Below are 17,949 nucleotides of genomic sequence, written 5' to 3'. Positions count from 1 at the left end.
TCTCTGCCGCTTTGTCATTCGACTGGTTCCAGCTGCGCCTCTTCGAGCCACAAAACCAGACCACTTTCTTGGCTCTCAGCTCAGTTGCCGAAAGAAAGTCCAACTAGTCGTGCGGCAGTCAGTCGCGAGGAAAAGCTCCAATCCAATACGATTCAAGCCTCTAAACTAACTTCAAACTAAAACTCGGATTCACAGCCCAATGAAAGTTTCGTGGATGTTCGCGTCGATTTTGAAATTTGTTTTTGTTTAATTTTTGATGCGCCTAAAGTTTAGTTGCCGCTTTGTCGCTACCGCTTTAAAATGTGCAATTTGTTGTGGCTTACTGCCTGTTTTGTAAGCGATTAAATAAGAAGTGAATTCATCATTTACGAGCACATAAATGTTGCGCAGGCAAACACAGAGAGACCGAAGAGATTTTTCTACAGTTTAAACTTTGGAGTGATAAACCATTGGAAGAGTCCCTAGAATTATCTTTATTTCTTTACTTTTCCTACAGTGAAAAAGTACCAAATAAAATTGAATCTTTAGAAAAGTTTTGTTAAGAAGTTAAACTAGAGTTTGTGGGATGTCTTAGAATCCCACATAATTGATGGTACCCTCGAAATTCAGCTGTACCTCTTCCAGTTTCAAATAATTCTTAACAAATCTAGTGGAAATATTTAAAAATAATTAAACATTGGGTTGAGTCTATCCCATCATACCAAATACCTCAAAAATCTAGTTTAATTCTCGCGCTTTTATATCTTTTTCTAGGCTGATAGGGCTGATCCATAAAATGTAGAGTTTGAAAGGAGGCCCCTTTGGATCCTCTACGCATCAGTTGCAAAGAATAATTAAACAAATATCTAACTAATATTACTTTCTAAAACATGCAACTACTCTTACATGAACAAAGTTTAAAGGAAGAGATCCCCTTAAATGTTTCCCCCATAATATATTCAAAATTTGCATTTAAATGCCGCGCACATATTCCAAGGTGCATTGAGCCTTTGTCAAGCCACGGCCACAGACATGTCCCGCAGGTTTCCTAGACTACAGTTGCAGGCACTCCACACTGCACACTCCCCAGTCCACAGAGGTGCACAGACCAAAGCAAGAGCAAAACAAACAGCGTCAAAAGTGGATTCCCGCACACCTGAAGCTAAAGCTGAAAAAACTGAACCTGAGGCAACGTTCAGGTTCAATGATTCAATGCTTAAAGCTCCTTCCAGCTTGCAGCTCCCTGCTGCCTGCTGGCTGAGATCCCCTCTCATTCGCTTGGCATGGCTCCTCCTGGCTGGATTGCGTGAGATCATCAATGCATGCCAGCAGCAGGCATGCAACCAGCCGGCAACAGCGACATCGATCGATGCAAACAATTACGAGGAGCCTGCCTGGGCAGACCTGAGACTCGTGACTCGATTGCCACTGCAACTGCAACTGCAACTGCAACGCGCGCGAATGTGCTGCTTGTGGCAAATGGCTGTATTACGTAGGAAGGCAGGGAACCAGTGAGGCGGAAGCCACAATCATCACATATAGAGTGGAGTGACGGCAGACAGCAGAGGGTGCAGTGTAGAGGGTCTGGGTCTGGGTGGAAAGTCAAAGGTTACCCACATTCAGCAGACAGATGACAACATTTAAGGGGGAGAAAGTTTGATGTTCATTCGACTGATGACATTTTTGCGGAAGATTAACCATTTTGCCTTTGCCCTCTGCTCTCCCATTTCAGCTGTCACTGTTGCTGCCCTTCGCCCTGAGCGAAACCAACGCCACACATTTGAGTAGCCACCAGACGGAGACGAAGACGAACACTGGCTCGGAGCCGGTGCCTACGGCAGAGAAACTCATCCGATATAGACGCCAGCCGCCCTACTCCGTTATCAAGGTGCCGGGCAAACGCTCCAAGCAGCGACGCCGCACCAAGGGCCCACCACCATCGAAGCTGAAGTACGGGCCACCTGCCGGGCATGGATACCGACATGGCTACCGCCACAAGCCATCGTTCCCAGCGTCGCACGTCGAGGAGCCAAGCTTCTCCATTGATGATTTCCAGCATCTAAAGTTCGATGGCGGCGACTTCAAGCTGCCCACCTCCAGCTACGAGGCCCAGTCCATGGATCTCGACTTTTACAGCCACGATCCCGAGCCGGAGCCAGTGCCGGATCTGTATGGAGCCCACAAGTTCCCCAGTCTCGACTTTAGTCTGGATTCGCCGCACATCTCCTCTAGCTCTGCCTTCGATCACGTGCCCCACCAGAAGTACGGGGTGCCACCGCTGCAGCAGAGCTATCAGCCAGCCGATCACTCCTTCGCTTCCCACTACGAGCCACCACCACCGCCCAAGCCGCCCTCCACCCGCTATGGCATACCCACTGCTCCGGCCGCGGTGCCCGTCCACCTGCCGCCCAGCTTTACGCATTCTTCCAAGCATCCGAAACATCCCCCCGCTCCCGCTGCCGCTCATCCCGACTCCTATTCCATCTACGAGCAAAAGATACCCAACGTTGGCTACCACCAGCACTTTGCCGAGCCACCGAAGCAGAAGCAACAGCCACAGCCTGTCCACAGTTCCGACTTTGAGATTGCCTACTCTCCGCCGGCCTTTGAGATCAGCACCTCCTACCAGTCCAATCACCACGAGAGCTACATTCCGCCCCACCAATCGCACGAGGGCAGCTTTGCCGAGCCGCCTGTGCAGCAGCATCCGTCCAACAGCTACGCACAACCCCCAGAGCATCCCTCCTCTGGATATGTAGAGTCTCCCGAACACCCCTCATCCGGCTATGTAGAGCATCCCTCTTCCACCTATGTAGAACCCCCACAGCATCCTCCTCCCAGCTATGAGCAACATCCGCCGAACAGCTACAACCAGCCGCCACAGCATCCTCCTTCCTCCGATTATGCCCAACCGCCACAGCATCCTCCCTCCTCCGACTATGCCCAGCCGCCACAGCATCCTCCGTCCTTCGATTATCCTATGAATAACTACGCACAGCCTGAACCAAAACCAAACCATCCCAGCCAGGGCTATCCGCCCGAGGACTACTCGCCGCCCTCGCAGGAGCTGCCCCTGAATACACACCACAAGTTTCCCAGCTTTGATTTCCCCAAGTCCAGCTACGAGGTGCCCATCTACGATCCCATACCCTTCGAGGCATCCACCAAGGAGGAGCAGCAGGAGTCCTATCCACCCATACTCTCGGAGAATTCGCCCATCCCAGTGCCCAACGACATTGCCGAGGAGGATGCCCATGCGGCGGGCAGCTCCAAGAGCTCGACCAAGCGACGCAAGCGCAAGCGAGTGCCCAACAAGCACACCCTGGATGTTCCAGAACTGCAGCAGGCCTACGATTCGGACCGACACTTGAGGGAAGATCAAGCTGATGCCGATGCCGATGCAAATGGTTCCCACTATGTGGAGCGGAAGCAAACATTTGTCAACTTTGTGACGCCCACAACATCCACGACAACCACACCATCACCGTGGAGTCCGATGCTGCGATTGCGTACCGCTTCCAGCACCCCATTTATACCCACAATAGTGACCAGCACACCAGCCACACGCACCACCACACACACACGCGGCAGGTATCGCGGCTCCTCACGCTATCGATCCACGCAAACAGCCTCCATTCCGAGTCAGACTCCCGAGCCCATCTCCACCAGCGTCACCATTGAGAAGTCACATTCGAAGAGCTACTACGATGGCACCATTTCACCGCCCACCCACCAGCAGTTCTCCACTTATGGAGCGCGTGGCACACGACCCACCAGACCCGCCTCCTTTGCAGCACTACAGCCGGCCGCTGCCAACCAGCGGACCACAAAAGGCGTCTTCGATACGACGCTATTTAAGAGCCCGCACAGCGACCGGGAGATGGAGAGGAATCGGAACATCCATGTGCTCCGCCAGAACTTGCCAAAAAACCACAAACTATATTAAATCTTAAGAGGAATCTGCGAAACCCGTAGGAGGCAAAGGCCTGAAGACTTGCTTAACTTTTAGACTTTTAGATTCTAGATTTAAAGATTCAGTTTAAGGAAAATAAATGAATAAAATATCATCTAGTGTTTGAAGTGTTGATTTTACGGATTGGGCCATAGAGAGATTCCCCAATTAGGAGTAAAATTCACTCACCATTCGTTCAATAAAGTTTCGCCACTTTTTGCTGGTGCTGTACATTTGAAAGTCATTGAAGAAAACGGGTCCCGACGAGGTCGAGGGCAGATCTGGTAGTGTGGAGTCCAAATTGAAGGCCGAGCGACACTTTTCCAGCAAGGCTTTCATCACAGGCATTAGGAATGAATACTCCTCGGGATTTCCAACTAAAAGAAAGGTTTATGCATCAAACATTACTCTGCATAATCACGATGAAAGCCAAACCCACCTTCAATGGCATTATCCAGCGCCCTATTGATGCTGTAGAGCAGATACGACAGCTCAGCGGGATCCTCTGTGGAACGACTTTGAAGTATTGCATGAAGTTTGGCAGTGGCCATGGCCACAATGCCCGGATTCGGATGATGCGAACATTTCAGCAGTAAGCCCAGACACAAGCGAATCATGTCGGACCAATCGTCAGAGGATCCCTGCTGGAAGATCATCAGGGCATCCAGTAAGGCCAGCACGCCGTCCAGCAGCTTGGTGGAGCACTTCTTGGACTCGTCCTCGTTGGAGCCGAGCACCACCAGCTCGTAGACCATGCGCAGTATGTGCGAAGCATTCTCCTGATTAATCAGCGTTTGACTGCCATGCTCCGAGAGGTCAAAGAGCGACGCCTGGACTGCCATCTCGAGGATGCGCAGGCGCAGCGAGAGGTGCGAGGTGATCAGCTCATTGTTCAGGGCCAGCAGATTGATGCAACCGAGGACCTGGCCGCGCTCCTGCCAGCACTGCGGATGATCGTTGGCTATGCCACGCCAGAAGATATTGAACAAAGTATTGGAGACAAGATAAACCAACTGCTCCTCCGTGTCCACATCCCCATCGGCCACAAAGTCAAAGGCCGAAGTGCTCTGAGGAAGATTTTAATCGTTAGAGATTGAGATTTTGTGTGGAAATTGGGCAGACCTACCTCCAGAGAGTCACTCTTCTTGGGCGGACCATGCGGCGACGGCGTGGAGCTGTCGGAGCTCAGAGATTCTTCTCGCTGAAGGGTGGGTGTCTGCGAGCCATCTGTGGCATCCGTGGTGTTGCCTAGTGTCAGCGATTCGAATGTGTCCTGCAGGTCATGTGTGGTCTGTCGTATGACGGAGAAAACGCTGTTAACATTCTCCACCACTGCCCCGGACACGGACTCAGCAAGCTCTGAAAAAGGCAAAGAGTCAGTAGAGAATCTTTCAAGATGAAACAAATTTCCACACACCCTTGATTTCACTCTCGATCACGGTTGCCGCCTCGGAGACGCTGGCCTGTATCTCGTTCAGGATCAACCCACTGTCACTCTGCTCCTCCTGCTGCTGCTGCTGACTCTGCAGCTGCGCCAGTCCGATCTCCTGCTCGGAGAACGTAATGAGATCGGCCTGGGCCAGAAAGCTCGAGTTGTCCTCGAGCAGCACATCCATGTTGATGCCAAAGCTGCGACGTTTCTCCTCATCTGGGGCGGAGCTGGTGAGTGGCTTGCGTATGAGCAGCCGGGCAATCGACTCCTGCCAGCCCGTTTGCCTGGCCATAGCCGCCGTGGCATTGGGCTTAACAAAGGTGGTCTGCAGCAGTCGCTTGGCTATCTCCAGCTTTACGGGCAACTCGCAGCTGCTCACGTGATACACGAGGAAGATGAGACCGGCATAGTCCGGCTGCAGGCCCAGCATTTCGTCTGCCAGATGGAAGAGTATCGTGGAGCTCAGCGACATGGGCGTGATGAAGGAGAAGAAGCCAGGGAACATGCTCTGCTCACTGCTTTGATCGTACAAACGCAGCACCTGCTTGTACTTCTGATGCACCCGCGATGTCGCCAACAGACCGCTGATAAACTGCAGTAAAAATAGAGGATTTAAAGTGGATTTAATCGAAAGAAGATCAGCTATTGCTTACCCGAATGGCCGCTTCTTTAATCTCATTCGTGTAGCTCTTGTCCACGAAAAAGTTGTAGATGAGATTGGCCGACTGTGGCTCGTGCAGGAGCAGCACCATCTGATCGCGACAGTTCTTGCCGCGCACGTACAGGGTGAGCATGTCCAGAAACTCCACCAGCACCACATCCTGCCGCACCGAAGCCAGGAATGTGACCATGGCATTCACCTCCTTGATGTTCACCTCCTTCTGCAGATAGAACCGCACGATGCCGAAGAGTGTGGCGCGTATGGTCTTGGCATCGTCGTTGCTGATGTTGTCCGGCGTCGAGTAGTACTGCCTGACCACATCCAGCACAAACTGGACGCCATAATGCCGGCGATAGAATTTGCGATCGTTCTTGATCATGGCACTGAGGTACTGCACATGGCCGAGCGTTATCTGGAACTGCAGCCGCGACCAGATGCCAAAATCGAAGACAATGTGAGCATAGAGGCTGTCCAGGAGCTGTCCCCCAGAATCGGTGCCTGATTTATGGCCCTGCAGCGACTCCATGAGCAGGTGTGTGGCCATCAGGGCGTTGACATCGAACAGAGCGGGCGGACACCGCTGCAGCATGGTGCCAATTATGGCCAGGCACTCGCTGGCCAGCAGCTGCTCCTGGTTCGTCTCGTGCTCGTGCGTTAGGTAGCGCAGCAGGCAGAGGAAGCTCGCCAACGGGTGCTGAATCATCTTCCACTCCGTGTAGGAGTTCGACGAGAGCATCTCCCAGTCCGTTCCCAGTTCCTCGGCTGTGGGTGTGGGCGACGAAAGCGACTCCTCCTCGCTGTTGGCTAACGAGACGTCCGCTGTCTGATCCGTGCTCACCAGCCGATGCAGAATGGGCAATATAGCACTGATGCCTCCGATGCTGTTGATCGTCTCCTGGATCTTCACAATCTTGCAGTGCTGGGCGCTAATCCTGCCAGGATACTTGCCACCCGGAATCAGATCCTGGCAGCTGCCATGCCACACGGCAGCGGGTGCATAGCAGAACACAAAGCGCGAGTTCAACTCCAGCAGATCGTTGTCCTGCGAGAAAATCGAACTGAAATTCATGCCCGCATCGAAGATAGTTCTCAGACTGGTGGTCGGATCGGCCAGCAGCACTCCACCGAGATGTCCCTGCAGGCAGGTTGGCTCCCCGAACACTGTGTCCTGCATTCCGATGGGAAAGTTCTTTACATTCGGATCAAAGGCCGTTTGGGTGCGCATCGTGGGCAGCGTAAAGTAATTGGAAACCTGCCAAAAAACAATGAGAGATTGGAAGATGATGGAAACAGTTCTCGCAGCTTCGATTCGCTTACATTTGCCGACAGTGTGCGCTCGAGTAGACTGGGCAGCATGCTCTTGTACCCACTGGAACCACTCTCCTGGGAGGAAGACCTGGGCATGTTGCCTGTTTTTACCATTTCCCCAGGCTGAGGCGGCGCCACCACAGCACCAATGGAGCAGACAGTGAAGGGTTCATTGACGGCCTGCACCTTGAGCGTGGCACTCAGCTTCTGCACAAAGTCCACATAGATGTTTATCTGACTGTAGGAGAAAGGTCGCTTGGGCGGCGTTATGGCCACGGTTAGGTAGTGCCACTGTCCATCCATCAGCGTCTTGGTGGCCGTCGAAGAGGTGAGGTACTCCCGCCTGGTCAAGGCAGCCACCACAACATTCCCATTGGGCTGGACAAACACCTCGAAGCCACTGCCGCTGCACGTCTGCAGGGTAAGCAGCATGCGACGATAGCTCCCACCCGCCGACTGGTCTTTGGCCTGGCTGAAGCGGACCAGAATGTGAAAGATGAAGCCATAGGAGCCAGAGATGGTCCAATTTCTAATGTCCGGCACCACAATCCCATCCGATGGCTGCTCAATGGCAAAGTACTGGGCGCAGGAGTTGCTGTTCCGCAGACTCTGCAGCGCAATCACAACGAGGGTCTGCAAGAAGGAAAGGAACATTTAGAAGGGTGCAGAAAAGGGCTCGTCTTGGACCTGCCACTGACCTGCTGAAGCTGTCTGCTTTGTGCAAACTTTGTCCCCTCACGCAGCAGTGTGAAGATGCACTTTAGCTCCCCGGGCACAATGCTGATCTTGCTTAGCTCCTCAATCAGTTTGATCAGATTTTGAACACAGTTCTCGGCCAGGGCATCCGCTTGCAACAGACAGCCGCACACCGCCTTGATGACGCGACTGTCACAGGCCACAGATTTGCTGTCAAGATATAGATTGAGGGATAGAAAGTTGTATCTAGCATTGATCTGTGGATCAACTCACGTGCCGTAATTGTCAATGCAGCCTTTGAGCACCAAATTGGTGACATGCAACTGTTCCCGCTCTTGGAGTGTGGGCAGCCAGTGGAGCAGCTGCAGCATCACTTCTGGCAGCAACAGCAGGCGCTCGCTCTCGTTGTAGCCCAGCATGAAGCAGGTCTCCAGTAGGGCCACAGAGGGACCGGCGCCGAACTCCCGCAAGCTGCCGAAAAGCTTATCGATGCGCTCTGCCTGCCGCAGCTGATTGGCGGATGGCAGGGAGTGGCGTGTCAGCGTGGCCAAAGCCTCCATGGTGCTGCACAATGAATTAGAGTGAGCGATATGCCAGGGCTAAAATAAAATCACTTAATTAGAATTTATGCATGAACCGGAGTTGAATGAATCTCCTACCATAATACTCTTGGGCAGATTGGTGAGCAGTTCCAGTAGATTTGTCTCGCCAATCGCCTCACTGATGTCCTCACCGCCGTTTAGAAATAGTTTCACGGCTGCCACAGTGTCGGAGAGGGCGGCCATATCGATGGCCACATCCTGATCGGCATCGCTGGCTATATCAAAGTTAATATCGCCGCTGTCAAAGTGCTTGGTGGCCAGCAGCTCTTGCAGAGCATCACAATAGAGTTGAACTAACGTAACTAGATCTATTTGGCGCTGGAAGAGGTAAGAGAAATTAGCTGTGGAGCAGGATGGATACCAGTATAGATACTCACTTCTTCCGGACTAGATTTTTGCAAAACAATTACCATTAAAGCATAGCAATTGAGTGCCACACGACGCAAGCTGTTGCCGCTCTCCCACTGCCGCAGTATGCCCATGGTGATGGAGACTGTGGCCGGGCAAATGGCTTTCATGCCATTCCGCTAGCAAACCAATGCAACATTAGGGATTTGATTATTCGAACAGTGCAGGACAGGGTACAGGGAACATGAGAACACATGACTACATGACATGACAGGACATGGCAACAGGACAATAGATGGTTGAAGAACCCACTCACCAAGTTATCACAGTTTACAAGCAGCCCATCACCCGAGCAGGGGGCAAGTGAAGAAGGTGTTGTTAGAGCGTTAGTATTTCTATTTGTCAGAGTCGAGGTTGAGTTCGAGGTTGAGATCGAGTTCAAGTTTAGAGTTTTCTGTAAATTTGTGTTTAAACGCTTACAATTTTGATTGCTGCTGATGCAGTTGGGAGGGTTGGCCCAACGGCATCAGCAAAACACACGAAAAAACAATGAAGAAAAACATGAAAACGAAATGATAAAACTCTAAGGAACGAAATGACATTTAGGAAGAGTGAAAGAGCTTTTTGTGCGCATAGAAATAGGAGGAGCATATAGAAGCTGTCTATGTCTAAGGAGTGAGACGTTAATCATTGAACACGGAAACCCTCGGGCGATACCTGTGAGCCGCATATCACAGCGCCCAATATGTTTAGCAGGCTCTCCCCTATGTCTGGGTGTCGGACCAGCGCCTCTTCCAGGAAACAGTCTGCAAAAAAAAAACACGACAATAAAGATAGCGATCAGAGTTTGTGGCGCGACACTCACCATAGATAAAGGGCACAATTTCCACATGCACCGAATGGGGCTTGTATGAGAGACGAGTGTAGTCGGCTGCCTGGCCACGCACAAAGCTCCGCCACGTCAGATACGGATCGTACATGACCTCCAGGAAGGCCGAGAAGCTGCGGAACAGATGACTTATGGCTGGCACCGCATGCGGCTGCTCCATTTGCTGGAATCGATAGATAAACGCTTAGAGATTGATTGCAATGATTGGCGGTGCGAGTTACCTGCTTGAACACTTTGGAGAGTATTGCGATGAGGTTCGGCTTGTACTCGTACGTGATGATGGCCAGAATGTTGTCGAAGTGCCGGCACACAATCACCAGGCAGTCAATGAGTGTGGCAACCTGTTCAATGGCTTCCTCCTCCAGCCGCTCGCTCGTGTCGCTGGCATCGCGGGCCACAATAATGAACTTGCCAATAGCCGGCAGCAGCTCGTCTGGCAATCGACCCAAATGCGGTCCACTGTCCGGCAGAACCTCATGCCAAAACGGACAATTCTCGGCCTGAAAGTCCAGTTGCAGTTGGCTGCGCCAAATGGCCACAAAGCGTGCCACAAATTCCCGGAAGTATCTCTCATCGTTCTTAAAGAGAGAGAACGAGAGTGTGTGAGAGAGAGAAGGATGTATTGTAATGTGGCATGAGCCTGCCTTGGATTATATAATCTCGCTGCAGGGTTCTGCCCGTTCTCAATCATTACATTCATTGGCCATAGTCTCTGATGATAAGCCAGTGTGACGGTGACTAATGGCTCAAACATGTCACTGCGGTGGATACCACCGCCCCCTTGCACACGCACACACACACACACACACCCACCCGTCCCACCGCTAGCACTGTTTTGGGGCAGGCTTATCAATTAATTTGGTTCTGCTGGGGTGCTGCCGCTTACCTTTGTTGTGTACTGCACCCACAAGTTGTAGATATCCTTCTTATTGTCCATTATTTGGCAACTCAGCTATGCGGAAGCATTTGTTAATAAGTTTGAGCACTGATTTTCCTTCAGCGAGAGATTTGTTTACAAGTTTAAAGTTTGCCGACGACTGTGGCTGCTGCCCTAGCCACGCCACTGCCCAGACCGCACCGTGAAGGGGAAACGCTATTGAAAAATGGCCGCAGCGTCGGCCAGAGAATATAGGAGTATAGATAGCGAAACGACGCAGCCTCCTTTTGTTAGGCAATTGTTGAAGAATTATTTTACTGAATTTTCACATCGCACGGCACAGGTGAAAACGGCAACAGCTGAGTCTGTCTTCCTCTTCATTTTTGACCATTCACAGTTTTAGTGTTGGCAAACGTGCAGGGAACCAACAGTTTTACCGCGTTTTTTCAAAGTCCCGTTATAAGAAATTGAAGAAGAACAACAACAACATTGTATAGGCTGCTAAATGCGTATTTATTTCGAGATTTATCATGTTATTTGGTTTCAATTCTAGTAGCATTTTATTTGTTGTTTGTTTTACATGATATTAGCTAATAGTTGCGCTTGTTTTTGCTTTCGATTTACTCACTATGTGTGTTCACATTCTCTCATGCAAATATATCTCATTGTCTCGTTAAAAAGAAACTATTTTTTATTGGTTGGTGTAGTTTTTGTTGAGTTGCCGCTTATCATTGATAGATTTATACGCAAAAGTGCAGTTAATGATGCTGATGCAGATGCAGATGCAGATTCAGATGCGACTATATGCCTAGGCAACGTGTTTACGAATTTTTCTTGAGATTAATTCGCATTCGAGTTTAGAAATGTTTGATTTTGTTTTGGTTTTTTTTTTTGTTAATATAAAAAGGAAACATTACTTTATATTTAATTTCAGACCTAAATTATTAAGATTTTAATGCAATATTTTATTTGTAAGTTTGTTTTGTAATTGAATAGCTTGAACCATTTGTAGGACCTATAAATATTCATTATCATTTATATAATTAATCTTAATAAAATAAATATGTAGAAGAAAAATCTTATGCCTCCGTTTCAGTTAGTTAAAGCTGTGAGTTTTTATCCGCATTTAATTTGAAGGATAACAATTATTATTTGATTTATAATTTAATTTTTAATTTACAAATATAGGCAATCTCATCTCTTCACTTTCTTTTGCTTTTGCATTTGCTTTCGTTTTCCTTTATCATCAAGATTTAAATGAAATACATGATGCATCATCAATTTAGTTTTTGCTTTCTCTTTTGCGTGTTGTGTTGATGTGTGTTTGTGTGTTTTGTTTTGAATTGGCATTACAATATTTAAAAAACCTCAGCGCCTCGATTTATCGATTTGTAAATAAGTTGCGCGTTTTGTTTTGCTCTTTTTGGAGCATATGGGATGTGTGTGGGGTATGGGAGTGTATGGGGGATATATTCGGGGTCATTGCTGGGGTATTGGAGTTCTTCCGCGAGACGACGACTACGGCACGACACGACGATTGTTGCGAATAGAAAAATAAGTCAAGTAAATATTTGTATATATGTATATGTTATGTGTTGTATAAGTATTATAATTTCCTCTAGGTAAGTATATAGTACTTCTTCTTCTCCTCCTGTTCATGTTCTGCTTTGCTGTTTTATTTTGTTATTGTATTTTGTACCAATTAAAGTAACACACACTGTCCAGTGAGTGGGTCCTTGCGTGAAGCGGTCGGCCTCCTCATCCGTATAGTATACATATCTGCCTGCGTTATATTTCGGATATCATATCGTGTGCAGATACTACATAATGCATGTATTGCAATTTTGAATGGGATGTGTAGTGTGGGTGTGGGTGTGGGGTGTGTCGTTAAGCCTATCCAAAGTTACTTCAGATGAGTGTGTTCCTAGAGTGTGTGTGGTGTGTGTTCAAGTATTTTTGTTGTTTATACGGTAAATATAATCTATCATAGTTCTTTAAAATGTCTCTAACAGCTCTGAAGGTATTCAGGTTCGGTCGCATACACATGCGTTGTTGTCGATTGTTTTCTCTTTTTGGTTTTTGGGTAGAAATACTTTTGTTGGGGAAATACTCTGCTCCGTCTTTTGTTTGCTCGTGGAACATCCTCTTGGGGTTTCGCTCCACGGTGTCCGCAATACTGTTTTTAGGATTCCAGCAGCGGTTCATTTTCCGAATCGGAATCTAACATTTTCCAGACCATGCGCCTGACGTTTCAGACTGCCGCTGTCGGCCCAGGTGGAGTTGAGATACTCGTCGTCATCGTCTTGCTCAAGTTTCTGCAATATAGAAAAGGGAAAACGTATGGTTTGAGCATGATTTAGGATCAATAATATATAATAATTATTATGGAGATATATTTATATGAATATTTTCTTTTAAATCACAGTTTTCCCTTTATTCCTTTATCTGGGAATAATCTTACCCTTGAACTGAGTTTGATGTTGAGATAACACCATTCTCCAGGGAATCCCTGGACAGTTCGTCAGCCATCTGAACTTTCAGTTGATGCCCGAACGAGTTCATCTCCGAATTGGGCGTCATCTGGGAGCCCGCCGGAGATTGTGCGATATATGGACCTGGTGTGGTGACCGAGCCACCCTGCGATATGGATGTGGTCATGCCGGGACCACCATTGGGCAGGACACCCTCCAGACAACTGTCGTTGGTGGTGGAGTCCATGTTGATGATTTGGCTGCCAGCGACATTGTCGGCCAGGACGGCACCGTCACTATCGTCGACGGCATCGATGTCATCAATGTCCATGTCCTCGGCATTCTTATCGAGCGGCGCCGTCTCCTCGTCCTCATTGTAGATCTTGAAGTAGGCGTACGTCAGGTAAATAACCGAAAGGATGAACGAGGGAATGGGTATGGCCATGGAGTACACCAGATTGAGGGTGTTCTGCCAGTAGTCCAGGTCACTGATCACCAGACTGGGATCCACCCTCGAGTAGTAGCAGGGGAACTTCATCCCGATCTTCGTGTATCGCTTCAGCCAGATGGTGCAGTTCAACATGGGCGGATAGCCGCAGCCCTTGACGTTGGGAAAGAGACGAGCGCCCACATAATAGTACATGGACCTGTTGCCCATCAGACCCTCATTCAACTCGGAGATCTCATCGAACGGATGGCGCTCCTCGTTCATCAAGGTGCCCGTGGCACTCAGGCCCCGTGCATCGTCCGAGTCCTCAATCAGAAAACCATTGGAGCCATCTGCATCGCCGAAGCTCAACTGATCCAGCCTCCCGCCGCCTCCCATGTCGATGTCCAGGGCGGTGCCATCGATGCCACCACCCAGATTATCGTACTCGTAGTCCCGCAACGCTCGCTCATAGCGATCCGTGCGCTTCACGGGCGGAACTACACGCTCCGACTCCTTCAGGACGATGTGGTACTCCGTGAAGTTAAACTCGTCCGTGAAGTTGTACAGATTGAGGCGATAGTTGACCCTTATTTGGGTGCACGTGTAGATGTCCTTGGTGCAGCCCTCGCGGCACGACGACCACGAGCAGTTCTTGGCGCCATAGAAGATCTCCGTGTCGTAGGTCTCGCACAAAGCGGGCACCTCCTCGAACTGCATAAAGATCGTGGTGAAGGCCGGCTCGATCACGAATGGCACCAGAAAGAGGAAGGCGAACAGGCTGAACGTGCCCAGCAGGATGAAGAAGGCAGTCGTGTAGAAGAGCAGTTTCTCCTTGCCCGTACGTTTGTCAGCCTCATCTCCCATTCTGTTGGTGTTGAAATTTGATTTTGGTCTCTTTTTCACTCACTCACCCTTGATGGAGTGTTTATTTCAGATTTAGCTTTCGATAAATCCTGGTTTTAGTGTCTCAATTGGCGCAGGTCTGGCGGCGGCTACGATGGCGGCGGCGGAGCAGAGCGGCAGCAAAGTATTCCAAATGGTTGGGTTTTGGTTTCGCTTTTGGGCAGAGGGGCAGCAGCGGTATTGTAATAGAAGTATTATCTGTATAGTTGCAAATAAGTTATACTGGGGCGTGCTTTAGGCGATTATGGAGTGAGGTTAATCTTGTACTTAGGTTAAAGTTGCGCTTAGATTAATTAAGTAATTAATCGATATATAACGATGAGCTACTAGCTAGAATTACGATTACGGTGCAAGTTATATCACAGGGAGAGTTCGATTTTCGTTTCTCGCTTTCTGCTGTTTGTGTGTCGTGTCCTTCCTCCTCCTCTTCTTGTTGTTCTTCCTGTTGTTGTTGTTGCTGTCCTTCTCTTCTTTTTCTTGCTCTGCTGCTGCTGCTTCTGTTTCCCCGTTATCTTGGACATCTCTGGCATCTGCAATAAGGCAGGCTGAAGGCGGCGGCGCCCTGCATTTCTGTGCTGCGCATCACTCGATTAGGCTAAATACTCCTGTGGGGGGCGCGTGGCTCCTTTGGCTCCCCCACGCATCCTGAATCCGTGACGTTCTTCCGCTTTTCCCCTCCGCACTTCCTCTCTTTCTCACTCACTGTGGCAGTGCGTATGTATGCACACGTTTCCTATGTGCTGGTGTGCGTGCGGGATTCAACCTTTACTAATTGCTTTATGCGTCCCAACGGAGATGTTTCGTCAACATCAACACACGATGATGCTGCTGCAATACCTCCTCTTTCTACTCTTTGTCCACGTTCACGTCCTCTTTCTCTGGCTTGATTTAGCTGTACTCTGCTGCTGCTGCCTCGGCTTGATTATTTTATGACTGCGGCAAAAGGCTAAGCTTGTTTCTTGTATAAGTGTGAGTTGTGTATGTCAAAATGTGTTTTTGTGTGTGTGTGCGTGTCTTGTGTTCCGTCCGTGGCCTGCCAATGGCCAATTTTGTGGAGGTCTCACTCTGCACTGCTCTTGGTGCTGCTGATGTGGTTCCACTGATTCTTCTTAGCCTGGCATTTGGTTCACTTGTTTTATTTTTTCTATGTACATTTAAAAAAAGAATGCTGGACGGACAGTTTTTGGTTGCTTCTTTTCTCCTTTTTCACTTTTTTTTGCTTTGTTTTGTTTTCGGTGTCTCTCTCTCCCCCAGCTTTCACACACTATCCGAGCCACGTGCAGTAAAAAACTGTGTTGGAGAACGAGACGGAGAGAGAGAGAAAGAAAGAGAGACTCGGTTTAAAATACTGATACCGCGTTTACCGTTAATGCGCTAGTAGATTGGTATTTTTAAACCCCTGGGGAAAAGGTGACGACGTGTGTAATGTTCGCTAGCGTTTATTTTTATATAACCTCGACCGACGACTAGTCGTGGGGCTGTTGCTGGTTTCGTTTCTGTTTGGCCAGTTGAAAGTGGGGCTCTGGCTCTTGGCACTTATTGCGAGGAGTATTACGAAACGGAAACACGCGGCGCAGGCAGGGGCAACAATGAGCTCAGAGGCACAACACCAGAACCAGCACGAGCACGAGCGGCATGTTTAAATAATAAAACTCCTTCATTCAGGCCCCAAATGCAGTGTTGCTGCTCAGAAATAGGGGCGGGGAGGCGACTATGTGGAGCCACATGTAATTTTCAATTCATTTGGCACGCTTTCACACACATACAGAGAGGCCGTGCACATGCAATCCCTACCACACAAGGCAAAGAAGAAACGGAGAGACAGAGAGGGAGAGAGAAAGAGAGCGATTTAGTGAGTAAGAGAAAGGAGAGCCTGCCAGCTCCAATCGAAATTATGCGGCATATATAGGCGGCGGCGGCGACGACGATTGCCAGACCCCTCAGCTCAGCCCATACCCTATCCTACCCACTGGTAATGGCTGGTGGAGTGTGAGGAGGACTGCTGTCCCCTTGGCAACTTCTTGTGCTTTGCACGAAACGATTTTTCAGTTGCCTCCTCCCCAGCAAAAAGATTTCCCTTGGAGGCAGATCAATTAAATGTAGTTGAAACACACAAATGTCTTGTATTTCTATTGTGGGCACACTGGCATTTGTCTCTTTCCGACACCACCCCCTCCATTTCTGATTGAGTGACGTAGAGTTGCGTGCTCCTCCTGGGCAGATGTGTGTGTGTGTGTGTGCGTTACAGATTTTGAGTCTGTGTGTGTGTTTACTCAAGGTTCAGGTTACGCGGTGAACGGCAACGGAACGACAGGAACGATTACGCATTTTCAATCACACGGAAAACCCCCACTCCTCATCCCACAGCACAGTCACAGTTTTCCCAGTGTTTACCCGAAGTCAACAGAGAGTGGGCATGGGCCATGGCTCCACGTTTTATTTTTTTAGAGTTAACAATTTTTATGACCTGATTGCGCGCACGGGGTCAAAAGTTGCAAAACACACACAAAAAACCATTCACGTTCGCGTTCCAAATTTCTTTCTTGCCATTTTCGCAGGAGGAGCCCTAGCGAAATAACGGACAAGAAGAGGCAATGGCTATGGCGATGGCGATGGCAATGGTTTTGTCTGTGGCGACAAATGACAATAGAGGAGCAGCGACGACGGCAACGACAACCAAAAGACAGCCCCAACGGCTGCGGCGATGACGGCAACGAGAGAACGAAACGGTAAACTCTTCACCGAAAGGACTGCCTGCCACTGGCAACGCTGCAGCTGAAGCAAGGCTCCATGCCCCGTTATTATTCTGTGCGCAGCTTTTGGGGAAAGCTTCTCTCCCCCGAAAGCTATCCTCTGTAGCAGCAACAGTGGCAGCAACGGCAACGGGCCACTTGGATGACGTAAAGCCTGGTAGCGCCTGCGCCCCACCAGAATTCTTTCACTCTTGAGGCAGAGAGAGGCGACCACCAGCAACGGAGTCGGAGCCAGAGGCAGAGCAAGAGCCAGAGCCAAAGCCAGAAAAGGCAGAGAAATGTCAGAAGAGCTGGCCGTAAACAGCAGGGAAACGTGAGCCGTGAGCCGTGCACGTCATATAGTTCGGCTGTTTGGAATTTTCTCGGCTCGCTGGCCAGTGGGAAATGGAAGGAAAAACCAAAAATCAAATCATTACTGCCTTATGAATAGCTGCGGATCAGCCAGCGAACTCATTCAATAATCCCTACACGACAAGTGCATAATGTGTGGGCGTGTGCTAAGAGGCTGGGACTGCGTTTTATTATGAAACGACTTTGCTGGCCAGTGCGACACGGATATTCGGACTGCTGTTTGTGTATTGGTGTGTGTGTCCTGCCTCATGGCATGTCTCCACTCTCGTCTCTCGTCGGTCGTCTCCTCTCCCCCTC

General features: G+C 49.4%; 3 protein-coding genes across 5 annotated transcripts in view; 1 reads left to right on the top strand and 2 right to left on the bottom strand.

The window, feature by feature from the left end:
- LOC117895165 (neurobeachin-like protein 1) overlaps positions 1–11,111 on the bottom strand; it is a 30,324-nt gene extending 19,213 nt beyond the window's left edge. Inside the window, exons 1-15 of one of the 2 annotated variants that reach the window (XM_034802625.1) lie at positions 10,754–11,111; positions 10,089–10,445; positions 9,844–10,030; positions 9,696–9,784; positions 9,295–9,432; positions 9,008–9,157; positions 8,688–8,948; positions 8,302–8,627; positions 8,031–8,238; positions 7,342–7,965; positions 6,017–7,276; positions 5,349–5,955; positions 5,058–5,290; positions 4,371–4,998; positions 4,121–4,308 (exon numbers count right to left, since the gene is read on the bottom strand). In XM_034802625.1, coding sequence (XP_034658516.1) covers positions 4,121–4,308; positions 4,371–4,998; positions 5,058–5,290; positions 5,349–5,955; positions 6,017–7,276; positions 7,342–7,965; positions 8,031–8,238; positions 8,302–8,627; positions 8,688–8,948; positions 9,008–9,157; positions 9,295–9,432; positions 9,696–9,784; positions 9,844–10,030; positions 10,089–10,445; positions 10,754–10,804 — 5,307 coding nt within the window. In that variant the 5' untranslated portion in view covers positions 10,805–11,111. The remainder of the gene's footprint in view (positions 1–4,120; positions 4,309–4,370; positions 4,999–5,057; positions 5,291–5,348; positions 5,956–6,016; positions 7,277–7,341; positions 7,966–8,030; positions 8,239–8,301; positions 8,628–8,687; positions 8,949–9,007; positions 9,158–9,294; positions 9,433–9,695; positions 9,785–9,843; positions 10,031–10,088; positions 10,446–10,753) is intronic. The other variant, XM_034802626.1, reaches the window with a different exon arrangement.
- On the top strand, positions 101–4,045 carry LOC117895166 (extensin). Its single transcript, XM_034802627.1, has 2 exons — positions 101–333; positions 1,712–4,045. The coding sequence occupies exons 1-2, from the start codon at positions 301–303 to the stop codon at positions 3,923–3,925; spliced, it is 2,247 nt and encodes a 748-aa protein (XP_034658518.1). The 5' UTR covers positions 101–300; the 3' UTR covers positions 3,926–4,045.
- Positions 11,112–11,461: 350 nt separating the features above from the next.
- LOC117895322 (protein tipE) lies at positions 11,462–17,321 on the bottom strand. Of its 2 annotated transcripts, none has more exons than XM_034802889.1 (3): positions 16,943–17,321; positions 13,206–15,838; positions 11,462–13,059 (listed from the first exon to the last, which is right to left on the bottom strand). In XM_034802889.1, exons 2-3 carry the CDS (start codon positions 14,507–14,509, stop codon positions 12,996–12,998), a joined length of 1,368 nt encoding a protein of 455 aa, XP_034658780.1. In that variant the 5' UTR covers positions 14,510–15,838; positions 16,943–17,321; the 3' UTR covers positions 11,462–12,995. The 2 variants fall into 2 exon arrangements, with proteins under 2 accessions (XP_034658780.1, XP_034658781.1); XM_034802890.1 differs by having other exon boundaries at positions 17,016–17,321.
- Between the last annotated feature and the right edge of the window lie 628 nt (positions 17,322–17,949).

This window comes from Drosophila subobscura, chromosome J (genome assembly GCF_008121235.1).
Source record: "Drosophila subobscura isolate 14011-0131.10 chromosome J, UCBerk_Dsub_1.0, whole genome shotgun sequence".
Classification (NCBI taxonomy): Eukaryota; Metazoa; Arthropoda; class Insecta; order Diptera; family Drosophilidae; genus Drosophila; species Drosophila subobscura.
The sequence above is the reverse complement of the archived record's forward strand: the minus strand, read 5'-3'. Positions and strand labels throughout refer to the sequence as shown.